Here is a 17,270-nt window from a genome sequence, read left to right on the forward strand (position 1 = left end):
ACATCTTAGAATGCCTTAATATACAGGTGTCATACCAATTCCATAGAGAGCCTTGTAGATGTTTTTTAGGTTTTCCTTTCAATCTGTGCCCAATTGAGACCAATGCAACCAGGTGAGGGGAGATGTACACGGCCCAGAACAGTGTGCTACACCCCTGTGCAATACCCCTGGTATTGTATGTGTCAGTCAATCAAATCATATCTTACAGCAATCTATCAGTCAGTGACACAGTGGATGAAGTGGCACCTAACCCTTGGTAGATACAAGCAGGGGAATGCACCCGATCTGGGGTGTCCTGTGTTCCGGTTTGATCACCGTGCAGGAAGCAGGTGCACAACCACACACTAGAAACTGCATCCACAATCATTTATGATGTTATGGTCTGGAGGCCTCAAGTGGTCAAAAATCAGTTTTTGAATTAACATAGCCAATGAGGGGTTTCAGCAATAATGTATTAAACATTAATATTAGATTTCCAACAGCAGCCAGATGACAACATTAAAACATTTAAATCCCTCAGTGGTCTAGAGGACTAACTACCTACTTCCATTCTGGGCATTTTGGGATGTCTGTTCAAAAAATGTATTAAAGTTTAAAGGAATGTGATACTTAGCTATGTAGTTGATGTATGATCCAAAACAATTTAACAGAATAAGCAATATTTTTACCTCTATTTATCAGCAGTATGCAAAAAAATTATAGTAATTAGGGAAAATGTACAACCATTCAAAGTTAACAACCTTAAACAGGCAAACAAAACTAAACAAAAATTGGACCGCATAAGTGAAAGGCAGTTTCTTTAGTGTTTTATCTTAAGTTTGAAATCTCACAAAATGTCTAGTTAATCTCTACTGAATGTAAATACAAACACATAGGATATAAGCAGTTGTTATGACTAATTATGACCACTTTCTGGTGATGCTGGGAGTAGAAAATGTAGTCACTTACTTGCCATAGTATAAAGTTAGTTCTCAATACACTGAACTATTATAACAAAAATTATAAAAATACATCTTATTTCAAGCACATGTCAAGACACCCAAACTCCCTTTAACATCTAAAGTCTCAGATAACTTCAGTCAAATCACATCACCGTTCATTACAATCTATCAGTTCACACAGAGATGGAGAGAGAAAGAGGAGGAAAAAAATATGAGAGAGAAAAAGTTCCAATGTCCTTCCCTTTACCTACTGTATGATGACATTATGACTTGCAGTCTTGTGTCCTCTTTGAATTTTTTTATTTTGTTAAACATTATTTATACAGAGTGTAAGACTTGCTAGACCTATGTTGCTTTTACAGCTGAACCCTGTGTACAGTTGATGTACCGTCAAATCTTGGGTGAGAACCTCCTTCCCTTAGCCAGGGCATTGAAAATGTGTCGTGGATGGGTATTCCAGCATGACAATGACCCAAAACACACAGCCAAGGCAAAAAAGGAGTGGCTCAAGAAGAAGCACATTAAGGTCCTGGAGTGGCCTAGCCAGTCTGCAGACATTAATCCCATAGAAAATCTGTGGAGGGAGCTGAAGGTTGGAGTTGCCAGACGTCAGCCTTGAAACCTTAATGACTTGGAGAAGATCTGTGATGTGTGCAAACCTGGGGCCAACTACTGTGATTGCCAACAAGGGTTTTGCCACCAAGTACTAAATCATGTTTTGCAGAGGGGTCGAATACTTATTTCACTCATTAAAATTAAAATCAATTCATAACATTTTTGTTTCTGGATTTTTTTGTTATTATTCTGTCTGTCACTGTTCAAATAAACCTTCCATTAAAATTATGGACTGATCATTTCATCAGGGGATCAAATACTTTTTTCGATCACTGTATACACTCACCTAAAGGATTGTTAGGAACACCTGTTCAATTTCTCATTAATGCAATTATCTAATCAACCAATCACATGGCAGCTGCTTCAATGCATTTAGGGGTGTGGTCCTAGTCAAGACAATCTCCTGAACTCCAAACTGAATGACAGAATGGGAAAGAAAGGTGATTTAAGCAATTTTGAGCGTGGCATGGTTGTTGGTGCCAGACGGGCCGGTCTGAGTACATCACAATCTGCTCAGTTACTGGGATTTTCATGCACAACCATTTCTAGGGTTTACAAAGAATGGTGTGAAAAGGAAAAAACATCCAGTATGCGGCAGTCCTGTGGGCAAAAATGCCTTGTTGATGCTAGAGGTCAGAGGAGAATGAGCCGACTGATTCAAGCTGATAGAAGAGCAACTTTGACTGAAATAACCACTCGTTACAACTGAGGTATGCAGCAAAGCATTTGTGAAGCTACAACATGCACAACCTTGAGGCGGATGGGCTACAAAAACAGAAGACCCCACCGGGTACCACTCATCTCCACTACAAATAGGAAAAGAGGCTACAATTTGCACAAGCTCACCAAAATTGGACAGTTGAAGACTGGAAGAATGTTACCTGGTCTGATGAGTCTCGATTTCTGTTGAGACATTCAGATGGTAGAGTCAGAATTTGGCGTAAACAGAATGAGAACATGGATCCATCATGCCTTGTTACCACTGTGCAGGCTGGTGGTGGTGGTGGTGTAATGGTGTGGGGGATGTTTTCTTGGAACACTTTAGGCCCCTTAGTGCCAGTTGGGCATCGTTTAAATGCCACGGCCTACCTGAGCATTGTTTCTGACCATGTCCATCCCTTTATGACCACCATGTACCCCTCCTCTGATGGCTACTTCCAGCAGGATAATGCACCATGTCACAAAGCTCAAATCATTTCAAATTGGTTTCTTGAACATGACAATGAGTTCCCTGTACTGAAATGGCCCCCACAGTCACCAGATCTCAACCCAATAGAGCATCTTTGGGATGTAGTGGAACGGGAGCTTCGTGCCCTGGATGTGCATCCCACAAATCTCCATCAACTGCAATCAAATGTATTTATAAAGCCCTTTTTACAACAGCAGTTGTCACAAAGTGCTTTACAGAGACACCTGGCCTTAAACCCCAAGGAGCAAACAACAGTAGTGTTGAATTTCAGTGGCTGGGAAAAACTCCCTAAGGTCGAATTTTAGGAAGAAACCTAGAGAGGACCCAGGCTCAGAGGGGTGACCAGTCCTCTTCTGGCTGTGCCGGGTGAGATATTAAGAGTCCAATTGGAATAATAAATACATTTCTCTGGGCTAAATCTATTTGATTTTAGACTAGGTCAGAAGTATGACCAGGTGGACAAGGACAGGGACAGCAACGGGCCCCCCAAACCAGGTAATCCGCAGGTGTGGACCAGGAGCTCATCTCCTTCTAAAATTTAAAACTGGAGGAAACTGAGAAAAGTTAGTAATGTATCCTCGTCACATTCTTTCTGGCTTTCCCTCTACCCCAACCTACACTACACACAGTACTCTCAGGAATTATTGACACTCTTGATACTTTGATTAGCAAAACATTCTGTATACAATGAATAACAGAGGTAATATTAAGAATTGTCACACCCTGATTCCTTCCTCCTGTGCTGTCCCTGTGGCCCGCCCCCACCAGGTGTCCCTCGTCATCCCATTATCCCCTGTGTATTTAATCTGTGCACCTCCCTTGTTCCTGTGCCAGTTTGTCTTGTGTTTTTCCAAGAGTCCTTGTGATTCTCCTATCTTTCTCCTAGTGTTATCTCCAGAGTTCCCGTGTTCCGAACCTCCGCCTGTCCCCAACCACGTACCAGCCTGCCGCCCATCTGTCCCTTCAGCTCATCGATTGTGTACTGTACCTCCGCCTGTCCCTGACCTCCCTTTGCCTCTCCCCTCTAAAAAAACAGCATTGGACCTACACACCTGGGTCTGTGCCTTGGTCTATCCCTCGAGCCCTGTCAATTCATGTAGTGATGTTATATTAAAATGTTCCAACAGGAAATACACTGCTCAAAAAAATTAAGGGAACACATTAATCACACATGGGGTCTCGATTCATGAAATATATTAAAGATCAAAATCTTTACTGTACATTGTGTAATTCGTTGAGAACAAAATTACGTTAAAACAGTCAATGGAAACTGATTGAGGGCTGGATTCAAACTCACACCCAAAATCAAAGTAAACAACTGAAATCACAGGTGGTTCCAACCAGAGCACATGAGCGTAGTGGAGCGGTGAGAATCTCATCTCATCCTTAAATGTAAAACTGGAGGAGACTGAGAAAAGTTAGTAGTACATCCCTCATATCCCCCAGCACAATAATATAGCAGTGTAACACCTTGGAACTGAGACGGGGGGTCCGGTGACACTGTGGCCCTACCCAGGGGAGGCCCCGGACAGGGCCCAACAGGCAGGAAATCAATCCAACCACATTGCCAGGCATCAACCAAAGGGACACCCACCAACCCAACCCCCTTGAATGAGGGCCGAGTATTGCCAGCAGCGTACAGCCCAATTGCACAAGTGCGCAACAGAGAGTCAACAACAAGCCAGTGACTCTTCCCCCGAAGGCATTGGAGGGAGGGCATCCCAGTGGCGACGAGAGCCCACCTGGCAAGACAGCAAGGGTGGACAGTATCAAGCCTACTGGTCACCTTCACGCCCCCGGGCCAGGCTACACCTAATTATAAACCGTGCTGTAGAGATGAGTTTTTAGTAGACACTTGAAAGTTTGCACTGAGTTTGCATTTCTAACCTTAATTGGCAGATCATTCCACAGGAGTGGAGCTCTATGAGAAAAGGCCCTGCCGCCAACTGTTTGTTTAGAAATTCTAGGTACAATTAAAAGGCCTGCATCTTGCGATGTAAGGTTATGTGTAGGTATGTATGGCTGGATCATTTCAGCAAGGTAAGTAGGAGCAAGTCCATGTATTGATTTATAGGTTAAGAGTAAAACCTTAAAATCAGCCCTAACCCTAACAGGCAGCCAATGTAAGGACGCCAGGACAGGAGTAATGTGTTCAAATTTTTTTTGATCTAGTTAGGATTCTAGCAGCCGTGTGCAGCACAAATTGAAGTTTATTTATTAATTTGTCTGGATAACCAGAGAGAAGAGCATTGCAGTAATTTAATCTAGATGAAACGAAAGCATAGATACATTTTTCTGCATCAGTTTTTGATAGAAAGTTTCAATTTTTTGCAATGTTTCGAAGATGAAAATAATCAAATCTTGAGACATATTTTATATGTTCTTCAAAGGAGAGGTCAGGGTCAAGGGTAACGCCAAGTTTTTTTAACAGTTTTTTGGGATACGACCATGCAGCCGTCGAGGTAGTATGGTGTTCCTAATAATCCTTTAGGTGAGTGTATATACATATCTATACTTAAATTCTACCCGACCAGCCAATTCACAAGTATGTTTCCAATGTTTGATGACAGCAGTGTAATATTCACCAGGTGAATTCCATCTTCAACAAATTAAAAAGGCCTTTTCCAAAAAGAGTCAAAATTCACTACAAAAGAGACAAAAGAGAAGACTGAAAAGTACCACAACTGCGAGATGAAGAAATTGAGCCTGAGACTACAACATAAGTTTCCAAGATCCATTCCATGGTTTTTGGCCACTGTTTTCAATAGTCAATCTATCAAATGGCCTGAAACCTGAAAGAGCAAGCAACAACAGTGTTGAACCACAAGAGGGGTCAAAAATTTGGAAGAAACCTAGAGAGGAACCAGGCTCGGAGGGGTGATTAGTCCTCGTCTGGCTGTGCTGGGTGAATGTTTTAGGAGTACAAGTTGTAATAATTAACAAATGGCTCTGGGAAGTGTCCGGAGTCTATAAAACCTAATCCAGGTCAGAAGCAAAAGGACAGTGACAACCCAAGGGGGGGGGGGGTGTTTGGCAGAGTGGAAGCTGGGATTGTCAGGTTTCATCTTGATCTGCAACACAACCAGGAGGACTTTGGACAGGGCCACCAACAAGTCTCTCGAGCCTGGTACGTCAGAGGTGTGGGCCAAGACCTCATGTCCTCCTAAGTTTAAACAGAGCAGGAGATAAGGAACATTTAGAGAGGCATTCCTCAGTCTTACAAGGATTTACCGTGGAGAAGGAGAACTGACCCTACTTCCCACAATAAAATTGCAGTGTAAAACCTTGGTGCTGAGACAGGGGGGTCCAGTGACACTGTGGTTTCCACCCACATTGCCAAGCATCAACCAAATGTACACCAACTAACCATCAAATTATGATATCATTACGATCAAAGGGTTGTTCCAAGCCAGGGTTAGCTACAGCCCTGCTTACATATATTAATCCTCAGTGAATTTGTCTTTAACATTATTTGCACTAGAACAAAGTGAATGGTCTTAAACATCCATGAATGTGGGTTTGTGTATATGCATAACCGTGTTTGCAGAATCAGGGTAGCTTCCCATTAGTGGGATGTAGCCTTGAGTTTTATAATGAAAAGTATTTAGAAAAGGGTTGAGATATTATCAGTATTTGTACTGAGATTATTGCCAGTCATAAAATGTTACTGTGATGGTTCAGGTGGAATGTACGGGCCTTGGACTCCCCCTCCTGGGAGGTAGGCCCAAAGACACCCGAGACGGCTGAGTAGATAACGGGAGGGAGTGAACAGGTGTGACGGATTTTCCTTGATTATGTTTCCCTACAAAAATGTCCCGATTAGGAGGACGGGGGAGTGACACGGAGAGCTGAGGGGCATGGAGTGCTCCAGGAGTTTTCTTTAAGACTGCAAGGGAAGCTTGGCTTCCTCTATAATGTCAACAAAAAAAATTGTCAAATATGTACTATTGTGTAAACATTTTATTGAAATGCGTTAAAACACGTTCATCTCTAAAACAAATTAGTTCAGAATCAGCTACAGGTCGGCTGACTCAATTTTCTTCTCATACAATCCCGCAGCGTCACAGTGCATTCCCCTGTTGAAGCAGAGCGTCCATTGACTTCAATGGGGCTACTTAGATTTTTTTTTTTCAGTGCTCCGAAAGTAGAGGGTGATTGGATAAATGCTGCGATTATGTCCCGCCCACGGACGCTCAGCGTCTCTGGGGGTGAATGAGGAGTGGGCTGGCCCAGACTCCGGGCTTCCGCGTGATGATTGGAGAATCTGACGATCTGTCAAACTGCATCATCTTTTGACTGACAGCGGTCTGTACTATAAGAAGTCACTGAAGCTATTTCGTGCTCGGTCCCATCGCGGTTTTCTCAAGTGTGTTCGAAAGACAAACTGCTGCAATATTTCTTGATATTTGTTTGGCGAAATTGCTAGCCGATTTGCATCATACATTTCACACAATTATAGGCTACACCACAATCCTTGTTTCAGTTTTACAAAGTTTAATATATTTATTTTAGATAGTTCATTCATTCATTCATTCATTCATATACAGTAGTGGGCTAGGCTAGCGTCATACGCGGGTGAAACCGCGCACGATGGCACACAGTGCTAATATTTTCAACCTGATTTTAGCAAAGCCATTAATAAACAGAGTACAATTATATTTGTAAAAATAATAAAAATAAAAAAAAATGTTGTTCTGTTACAAAATTAAATGTTATTGTCTGGGGTCCAAAAGACCCCAAAGACCCAGAGTGTCACTACAAATGAAGACCATCAGAGGGTTATAATGTAGGCCGAAAATGAGCTTCCAATCTTTGAAAGACCAGCAGCCGCCACTGTTTTCCACCCACCACAGACCGGTGCACCGTCTGCCCCAGTTTTTGGATGTTGGTTTTGATTTGTTTTGAGCAGTTTTCTTTTGTGTTGTTGCTCTGTGCATGACGCCTTGTAAAGGCGTGTCCTGTCTCCGTTTGCCAACCAGTTAATTTAACCGTTACCTACCCTCTGGGAGTCTCATTTTATGCTGTCCTGCACTGGATTAAAATTTTGGGTGGAGTGACTAGTCCTGCACACTAGCGAACCTGTTGGCCTGACAGGCTGCCATTTCCCCGGTCATCATATTGGTCTCGCGAGACAAACCCCCCCCCAAACGGACGGTAAACAAACGGTAAGCTCCCATTCGACAGTGACCAATATGATGAGCTGGGAAGTGGCGGCACAGCCAGTCGCCCTGTCAGCCCAACAGACCGCAACCCTGAACATCATCCGACAGATGTTGGAGAAGGAGGCTGCTCCCGGGAGACAGGCTTTGCCGAACATGAGTAGCCTGATACCCCGCCTCACTAACGAGGATGACATGGAGGCGTACCTGACGGCCTTCTAAAGGACAGAAAGGAGAGAGGCATGGCCTGTGGCGGAATGGAGCCTGACTAGCATCCCTGCCCTGCTCACAGAACTGACGAGGAAGGCCGAGCCCACCCGAGTTCGGTGGAATGCCCAGGCAGAAGAGGTCCTAAACCATCCTGTGTAGTGAGACGGTATTAAGAATGCCTGATTCTAATGCGACCTTCTCTGTCTCCACAGATGCCTCTGACATGGGGGGGGGGTGCTCTCCCAAGGGGAAGGAAAGGGGAAGCCACCCTATCCTCTTCATCAGTATGAAACTGACACACAGGGAGCGTAATTATACGCTGGTGGAGAGGGAAGCACTCGCGATAAAATGGGCCCTAGAGTACCTGCGGTGCTACCTTCTAGGGAGGAGGTTCCACCTGATGACGGATCACGACTCCCTACAGTGGATGGCTGGGAAGAGAGACTCCAACAGGCGCATCACACAAGGGTTTCTCTCTCTCCAGTCATTCCAGTTTGACGTGATCCACAAACCCGGTAATTTGCTCCATATGTTAACCTGTTAAGAAAATTTAAGAAAAATACACTAATTCAATGTAACCGTTACCGTCTAGGAGTCTCATTTTATGCTGTCCTGCACCGGATGAACGTTTTGGGTGACTAGTCCTGCACACTAGCGAACCGTCACATAAGAAAAATGTCCATGACATATGATATATGTGACAGACTCTTCATTTTGTAGATTATCTTGCTTGCTTGCTAAAAAGTTTGCAAGCAAGAGGTCAAAATGTCAACTCAAGTTGATTACAACCCCAGAAGCAAAGACCTCTCTCTAGACAAGCGGGCTAGCTAGGTTAATCTATACCTTCGTGACAACGTAATTTATAAAATATACATCATTCAATTACAAGGTTCATACTAAAACATACTATTATGACAAAAGTATTGGCAACCTGGCACTTAATTTAAATAATGTCAAATTTTGTCTAGATAACTTACTTTGGTATCTAGATATGTATTTATTCCTTTTAAAGAAAAAAACGTAATAATTTAACAAATCGTATAGCTTATACCACAAAGAAATCCTAAAATGATTTGAAATAATAAATTTTCAATCAGGTGATCCAAGGTGTCTTTGGATCTGAACTCATCGGGGGTGCCTTCAGCAGTTGTCTGATGAACAGATGCTCTGGTTGGATGGTGATGCTGCGGAGGAGAATGTGTATGCTAATGACGCCAAACAGCGTTCGGCTCTGTCGGATACTGGGGGTCTGAAAGGGCTGGCAGTTCTAGCGTTAAGAAAAGAACACCTGACCCACAGTCAAACATAGAGAAGGTTCTGGGATATGGGGGTTGTTTTGCTGCCTCTGGCACTGTGTGACTTTAATGTGTGGATGGCATCATAAAATAAGAAAAATACCATGGCACACTGTGTGCAATTTTGAACTCCATATCAGAAAGTCTCTGTCAAAGGTCATGACTATGTCAGACCCCAAACGCCCCCAGGAATGGTTCCACACAAAACAGTCAACTATTCTGAAGTGGTTAGCGCTGATTCTAGATCAAAATCCAATTGAACACCTGTGGAAAGGTCTGAAAACAGATCTCAGGACCTGAGCCGTTGCCACATTGAGAGTTGCCCAAACTGCCATTCCCAAGGTGCATCTGTGACTAAAGAAAGCAGTTATTTTAACCAAAGCCTGTGCTACCAAATATTAGATTCAACTTTATTGTCAGTGAACAAGTAGAAGTACAGTACAATGAAATGCAGTTAGCATCTAACCAGAAGTACAAATAGAAGAGGGCAGAAGATTTACAAGGATCAGAGTCCAGTAGTACAAATGGAGTAGTACAACAAGGTCCCTGAGAGGTGGAGGGTGTGGTTAGTGATGGGTCACAGAGTTCAGCAGGGTTACAGTAGATGGATAGGAACAAAGAGACCTGTACCGCATTACTGATGTTAGGAGGGCATACAGTTTGTGGAGTGGGTGTGAAGGGTCCCTGATGATGCCGCGCACTCTGTGTAGACACCACTTCCACTGGAGGTCTACGATGGCTGGGAGCTGGGCACCAGTGAGGTGGACGGTTTTCACCACCCGTTGCAGGGCCTTCCGGTTGGCTACGGAACAACTGCTAAACCCCACTGTGGCACAGTTTTGTCAGAATGCTTTCGATTGTGCAGAGGTAAAAGTTCACAATCTTGAAGAACAGGCGGGCTTTCTTCAGCCTCCTCAAAACATACAGGTGCTGCAGTGCCTTTTTGACCAAAGCTGAGGTGTTGAGGGTCCCGGAGATGTGGACACCCTAGAATTTGAAGCTGGAAACACACTCCACCTCATTGCCATCGATGACAACTGGGGCATGAGTGCAGCCTTGACCTCCTCCCTGTAGGCTGACTCATCGTCACTGGTCAGGCCTACCACCATGGTGTTGTAAGCGAACTGTGTACAGGAACAAAGTCATGGGTAAATGTACAGGAGGGGGCTCAGCACACAGCCTTGTGGAACACCAGTGTTCAGGATCAGGGTGGGGGAGGTGTAGTTGTCTAACCTGACAGACAGGGGAGGGGCTGATCCCCAGTTCATGGAGTTTGTTGACCAGCCGAGAGTGGATGTCTGTGTTGAACGCTGAGCTAAAGTCTTTAAATAGCATTTTCACATAGGTGTTGTTTTTATTCAGGTGGGTCAGGGCAGAGTGTAAAGCTGTGGAGATGGTGTCCTCTGTAGACCTGTTCAACCGGTAGGCAAACTGGTAGGGATATGGTGTCCTCTGTAGACCTGTTCAACCGGTGGGCAAACTGGTAGGGATATGGTGTCCTCTGTAAACCTGTTCAACTGGTAGGCAAACTGGTAGGGATCCAGTGTTGGGGGGAGGCAGGTGGGCCAGAACCTGTCTTTCGAAGCACTTCATGATTGTGGGGGTGTGTGCGACAGGTCAGAATTAATTCAGGCTGGGCGCAGTCAACTGCTTCAGCACTGGCACAATGGTTGCAGTCTTGAAGCACATTGGAACAACCGCCTGGGCCAGTGACAGGTTGAAAATGTCAGTTAAGGCAGTGGCCACCTGCCAGCACATGCTCTGAACACACGCCCGGGGACACCATCAGGACCAGCAGTTTTGCATGATGACACATCTATGGTGGATAGTCTGAGGGTTACAAAAACACTGTGCTGTCTAATTGGATTAATAGAAGGAATTTACTTAAATATTTTCTATACCAAATACTGTGAGATTGGTGCTCAAGTCTGGGTGACTTTAACTTATACTCAAGTCATTTTCAATCATTATATATTTTAATGTATGATAATGGATTTTTTTTCCACCATTGTGTATTGCCAAATAGAAACTTCGGAGTAATGGAGTAATCCCAGTTGAGACAACGCGAAGACATTTGTTAGGTCTCCTACTTTCATACTGCACTCTGATCTTTGATCCTTGAGCCTCTGGTAGAGTACAGTCAAGACAATCAGCTGACAAAGATTACCTTAAACCATAGAAATATAATTTCTAGATCAGACAAACCTCTTAACCTTATACTTCTGTGTTGTCTGAGAATTCTGATTCTATGTTTCCCCACACCCAGGAAGAACGTGGAAATCTAGTACTCACTTAACTTGCTTCCTCTTCAACTTCTTCTCCTGGATCTGCAGTCATGTTGGAACCATTGTTTCAATACATCGATGATCACCAAAATCAGTTTGTCCAGGTGAGACAAGTACTGTTATCACATTCTACTGGAGATTTAAAGCTACTCTGTTAATGCACTGCTCGGTAAAAAAAGAGATCTGCACTCAGCATGCTATTGTAAGCAACTAACTACAATAAGATTAATCTCCTCAACCTTTGTTGATAGAATATTAACAAAACTGGTATTGCAGCTGGTTACCATACAATAGTAGGTTAAGTCAGCCTCCACATATTTTCTAGCAAAGGTATGTGTCGTTCCAATTGGAATTCAGCCAGAGAGGGCATATCCCAACATGCTTTCAAAAAACTGCTGGGCTAGGGAAATTCAAAAGCAAAGCGTACTTTAAAAAAGCAAGGTGTTTAATTAAATGGTTTGCCTTGGGTAGTAAGTTTTGCCTTGTGTAGTACGTTTTGGGTTATCATACGTTTATGAAGCATTATAAATTAATAACATGTCACAAGAAGTCTGTGTATATTTCATGATGGTGTTATTACAATATAATGCCAGGTTATGAAAAGTTGTCAGCTGTTATTACATGTTATGACCTTGTTATGACAGTATCATATCATCTTGAATTTCCCTATCCCAGCATTTGTTCTGAATGCATGCTGCGGCAAGTGATAAGATCCAATATATTGTCTTGGTTCTGAGAAAACACAATACATTTGTAAGTATAGTCAATGATCTTGTTTATATTCAGCTCACATCTGGCAAAGTTTGTTGATTTGGCATAAGCCAGCCAGCAAATAACAAATAATACACTCATTAGCTATATTTGTTGTGCTCGACTGAATAAAACTCAATATAAAAAAGAAAAAGAGAAGGGGTTTCCACAATTCTCTCATCTTTTCACTTGACAAAAAAATCAGTTATAGTCACCTGTATAGTTATTGCATCAATGTCATTCATGAATTAAAGAAAAATGTATGTTTTTGTGCCATGAAATGAAATAGCTTTGGCAGTGTAAAGTATGTCTTCAGTTTTGCTAGCATGGGCTGAATTCTAATGACTATTCCAAGCAGAAAGATACTAGTATTACTGGCTTGTAAGCTAAAAGGGCCAGTGCCAAAAGCCTTACAGTTCATATATGCTACTTGTGGTAGAAGTCAACTTTACAAGAAACGTTAGTCAGTTTAACATAATGCTTAATTGTGTCTAGCTAAATACTCAAACTTAGCATGATGTTAATGCAGGACAAAATTATCTAATGTTGTGACAATTTTATGACAGAATTGTACACCCAAATCAGTCTCAATACTGGCATACTTGCTTACTATATACTAAACAGTACATACTACATCATCACCGGCGAAGTACGTACTTGTAGTACATAGTATGTAGTATGCGATTTGAGATTCAGCCTCAGACTCTGTGTGTGATTTCTGTGTGCACACGGCCCTGCAGTCTAATGCCCTTTTATGGGGATTGGCGGGGCATTTACTTATGCCAATTAGGAACAACTGGCACACACTTTCAATATATGAGGACAATGTGATTCATCATTATAAGAACATAACTGCGAATAATTCTGTGGTTTAAAAACATGCATGAATGTGGTCGAATACTTTTCTTAGGACCTTTCTCAAGAAGAAATTGAAGAAAAAATGTAGGAAGATATTGGTGAATGAGGCCCATTGTTCTATGAATTTATCTCTGCCATATCCTATCCTCCCCCTGGTTTCTGCCTTAGAGGCTTAAAGAGTGGGTAGCCATCAAAAGTGACTCTGGAGATCACACAAAATGGGGAGAAGTTGAAACAATGTTGAACATGGCGGCAGAGAGGATCAAAAAGATGGGAGGTAAAGTGGAGCTAGCTGACGCAGGCACTCATCAGGTTAGCTACCTTCAGTTTCTGTGGAAACTCCACCATTTATAATTATTCGGCAGATAATGTCACACAAATGGGTGTAAAACGTATTTATTTCAATAGCACATAACTTTTTGGTTTATTATACAAGCTGCCCAGTGGGGAGACGGTGCTGCTCCCACCGGTTATACTGGCTGAATTTGCCAAGGACCCAAAGAAAGCCACTCTCTGTATCTATGGCCATGTGGATGTCCAGCCAGCCAAGATGGAGGATGGCTGGGCCACTGACCCCTTTAATCTGACAGAGATTAAAGGTGTGTTTACAAGTTGAATGTCTCAGTTGATATGTATGTTGTGATGTCTTTTAAAAAAAAGAATAATAGGAGCCCATATTTCTTCAATGTTTTGAACCTAAAAAATATATACAGCTCCGGAAGAAATTAAGAGAACACTGCTACTTTTTCTTTCCTTTCCAAAAAAGTGAGGAACAGAAAGGTTAAAAGTTAGAGATCACTGCAAATTGAACTCTTCTGTTCCTCACTCAAAACTATCCTTTTCAACCTTTTTTGGAAAGGAAAGAAAATTGCGCAGTGGTCTCTTAATTTTTTCCGGAGCTGTATTTTAACTCTAATTTAAGTAAATTTGATTAAAAATTCTCTCTTTCAGCTCTGTAATTTTACATTTTAATGAAGCGTCATTCTAACCATGTTGCATGCTTGCTGTTTATAGCCCAGTTTCAGCAAGCTAATACACACTGGTATTAAGTGTTTTATTGTTTACTAGGTAACTTGTATGGAAGAGGGGCTACGGACAACAAAGGGCCAGTTCTGGCTTGGCTACATGCTGTGGAGTCCTATCAGGCCACAAAGAAGGTTAAGATTTGTCCTGACACAACAGAGCTGAAATCACAATCATAATCTTCCCCTAGTAGACTCAAGTGAGTTTAAAGAGGATTTCCAATCAATGCTGATTTACATTGCAATGGATGTGATTGAATAATCGCCTACGTGTATCATAACCTGAATGTTTGGGGTAATCAGTAAAATATTTATACTATAGCAAATGTCCTAGAGACAAACAGTATACATTTTGTCAGTAGTGAATAATAGTGTACCTGTCTGGATCTCCTGATTTCAGGAGATACCAGTGAATATTAAACTCATCATCGAGGGTCTGGAGGAGGTGGGTTCGTACGGTCTGTTCAAGTTGATCAAGAAGAGAAGAGACAGCTTCTTTGCAGATGTCGACTTTATTGTGATATCTGACAACGTGTGGGCGACGACAACTCCAGCACTGACTTATGGAACCAGAGGAAGCAGCTACTTCTTTGTGGAGGTGACAACAGAGCTCATTTGATTGGTTAAATAAAGCAAGCGTATGCTCTTTCAATGTCCTGTTTATTAAATGTTTTCTTTCTGATATGTTTCAGATTGAAGGTCCTAAATTGGACTTGCATTCTGGAGTGTACGGTGGTTCGATCCAAGAGCCCATGGCAGATCTGATAGCCTTGCTTGGTAAGAGACAAAGGCCTTTGACTGACAGCTCTCACAATCCACAAGAAAAGATAGGTGGAATTGTCTTGCCTAAAGGACAACATTTTCAGTTTCGGTCAGAAGTCCCTACGCAATGCACCTTATAGAGCTAAAGTTGTTTATAAGCTGCAGTGCTTAGTTTGCCCAAATTCAGTTCTAGGAAAAACCCATTTCAACCCAAAATATATTTATTGTCTTGTTTTCCTTCCACACAGGAAGTCTGTTGGATCACACCGGAAAGATCCAGGTTGTTGGGGTCTCAGATGATGTCACCCCCCTCACTGAGGACGAGAGGAAGCTCTATGACAACATTAGCTTTGACCTGGAGGAAATGAAGAATGTGGTTGGGGTCAAGCACTTTCTGCAGGACACTAAGGTACTGTACTAACTGGAGCCTGCCAACTCAGACTTATTGTTACACTTTAGGAATAACATACAGTAGAATTACTTATGGTATGTTTAGTAGGACAAGCTCTGTTTCCAGCCAATTTATATTGTCTTGCCAACTACATCGAATGTCAAGCCAAACATAAAAAATGGTTCAGTAATCATTTGTGATCTTGGACCAGGCTATCATAGGATTTATTTTGTCAGTGGGTAGTTGTGAATCTAATGTTTGTCAGCATGATCTAAGTTGTTTAACATGACATGTTCATATACGCAAATATACAGGAGGAAGTCCTCATGGCTCGATGGCGTTACCCATCCCTGTCCATCCATGGAGTAGAGGGGGCCTTTTCAGATCCAGGCAGCAAAACTATTATCCCCAGAAAAGTCACAGGAAAGTTCTCCATCCGACAAGTGCCCAACATGGACCCACCAGATGTGGAGAGGAAGGTAAAGGAATATAACAGAGGTTATTGTTACGAGATGAAAAAGGCAAAGTATTGCTGGAAATTGCTTGAACTGGATCTGTCATCATTCAAATAAGCATTTTGAAAACAACCTCTCCCCTGTGATTCTGCCCCTCGGTCCTCCAGGTGAAAGAGCACCTGGAGCAGGTCTTTTCCACTCTTAACAGTCCTAACAGGCTTAAAGTGACTGCCACAGTCGGGGCCAAACCATGGGTGGCCAACCTGCAAGACTCTCAGTATGTGGCTGGACAAAAAGCCGTCAAAGACGGTCAGTTGTGTACACATTCAATTGGTTAAGTAAGAAATATTGTACTTTTAGCAATGTCATTTTTTTTTATAAATCCCAAGTTCTGTCATTGTAGACCATTTCTAAAGTGTACGTTTTTTTACTCCACTAAATTCCTGTGTCAGTGTTTGGAGTGGAGCCAGAGTTCATCCGTGAGGGCTCCACCATCCCTATAGCTCAGACCTTCCAGGAGGAAACAGGCAAGAGTGTGATGATGCTGCCAATCAGTGGCCATGATGACGGGGAGCACTCTCAGAATGAGAAGATTAGCAGGTGAGAGCACAGAGCGGATGAGGAGAGGAAGAACATGACACCAGGCTTGCTTAACTCCCAAAATTTGTTTGGGTTTTTCAATTTTCATACAGTATATTAATTATGACAAGCAATAATACAAATGTGATTTAGTACTTCTACAGTAGCATCCTGAATTGTTCCTATATTTGTCTCTCTTTCTCTCAGGTACAACTACATTGAGGGGACAAAGCTGTTTGCTGCATATTTTTATGAGCTCTCACTTCTTCATTAGATTCAGGATCTGTTTCTGCCAGAACTGTGACCATTATAATTATACTGTAAGTGACAGTATTGCTCTAATTTATTCAAGGATCATTATATTGCCTGTATTAAAGATATTACTTTGATTATAAGAAAAATGTTTTAGCACCCTCTAGTGTTTTAGAGAAAAGGCATATGTTTAAAGTATTTCACATTTGCATTGTATTACAACAGGATATAATACATGATCTCATACTGTCATTGTTAAACAAAATAACTGTGTACAATGTTTATTTTACAATGTAGTATACTGTGGATGATTAACAATAAATACATCCTACTTCAGATTAAACAATTCTATCAATTCATCTCTGAAATGCCATGCTTAAACACTGTGAATCAATTAACATGATTATTAAAAAACACTTTCTAGAAATGAAATTACACCAAACTGTCTTCTATGACCTTCAACAAGACATTTTTAAATCACTCTAAAGATAGAAATCCAATCTGACT

At 42.1% G+C, this 17,270-nt stretch overlaps 1 protein-coding gene across 1 annotated transcript; it reads left to right on the forward strand.

Moving 5' to 3' along the window:
- Positions 1 to 11,692: 11,692 nt before the first annotated feature.
- LOC105019194 (beta-Ala-His dipeptidase) lies at positions 11,693 to 17,117 on the forward strand. Its single transcript, XM_010885167.4, has 11 exons — positions 11,693 to 11,798; positions 13,471 to 13,614; positions 13,739 to 13,901; positions 14,371 to 14,459; positions 14,725 to 14,922; positions 15,017 to 15,101; positions 15,335 to 15,495; positions 15,792 to 15,956; positions 16,100 to 16,241; positions 16,385 to 16,532; positions 16,719 to 17,117. Exons 1-11 carry the CDS (start codon positions 11,745 to 11,747, stop codon positions 16,783 to 16,785), a joined length of 1,416 nt encoding a protein of 471 aa, XP_010883469.1. The 5' UTR covers positions 11,693 to 11,744; the 3' UTR covers positions 16,786 to 17,117.
- Positions 17,118 to 17,270: the final 153 nt, after the last annotated feature.

This window comes from Esox lucius, chromosome 20 (assembly GCF_011004845.1).
Source record: "Esox lucius isolate fEsoLuc1 chromosome 20, fEsoLuc1.pri, whole genome shotgun sequence".
Lineage (NCBI taxonomy): Eukaryota > Metazoa > Chordata > Actinopteri > Esociformes > Esocidae > Esox > Esox lucius.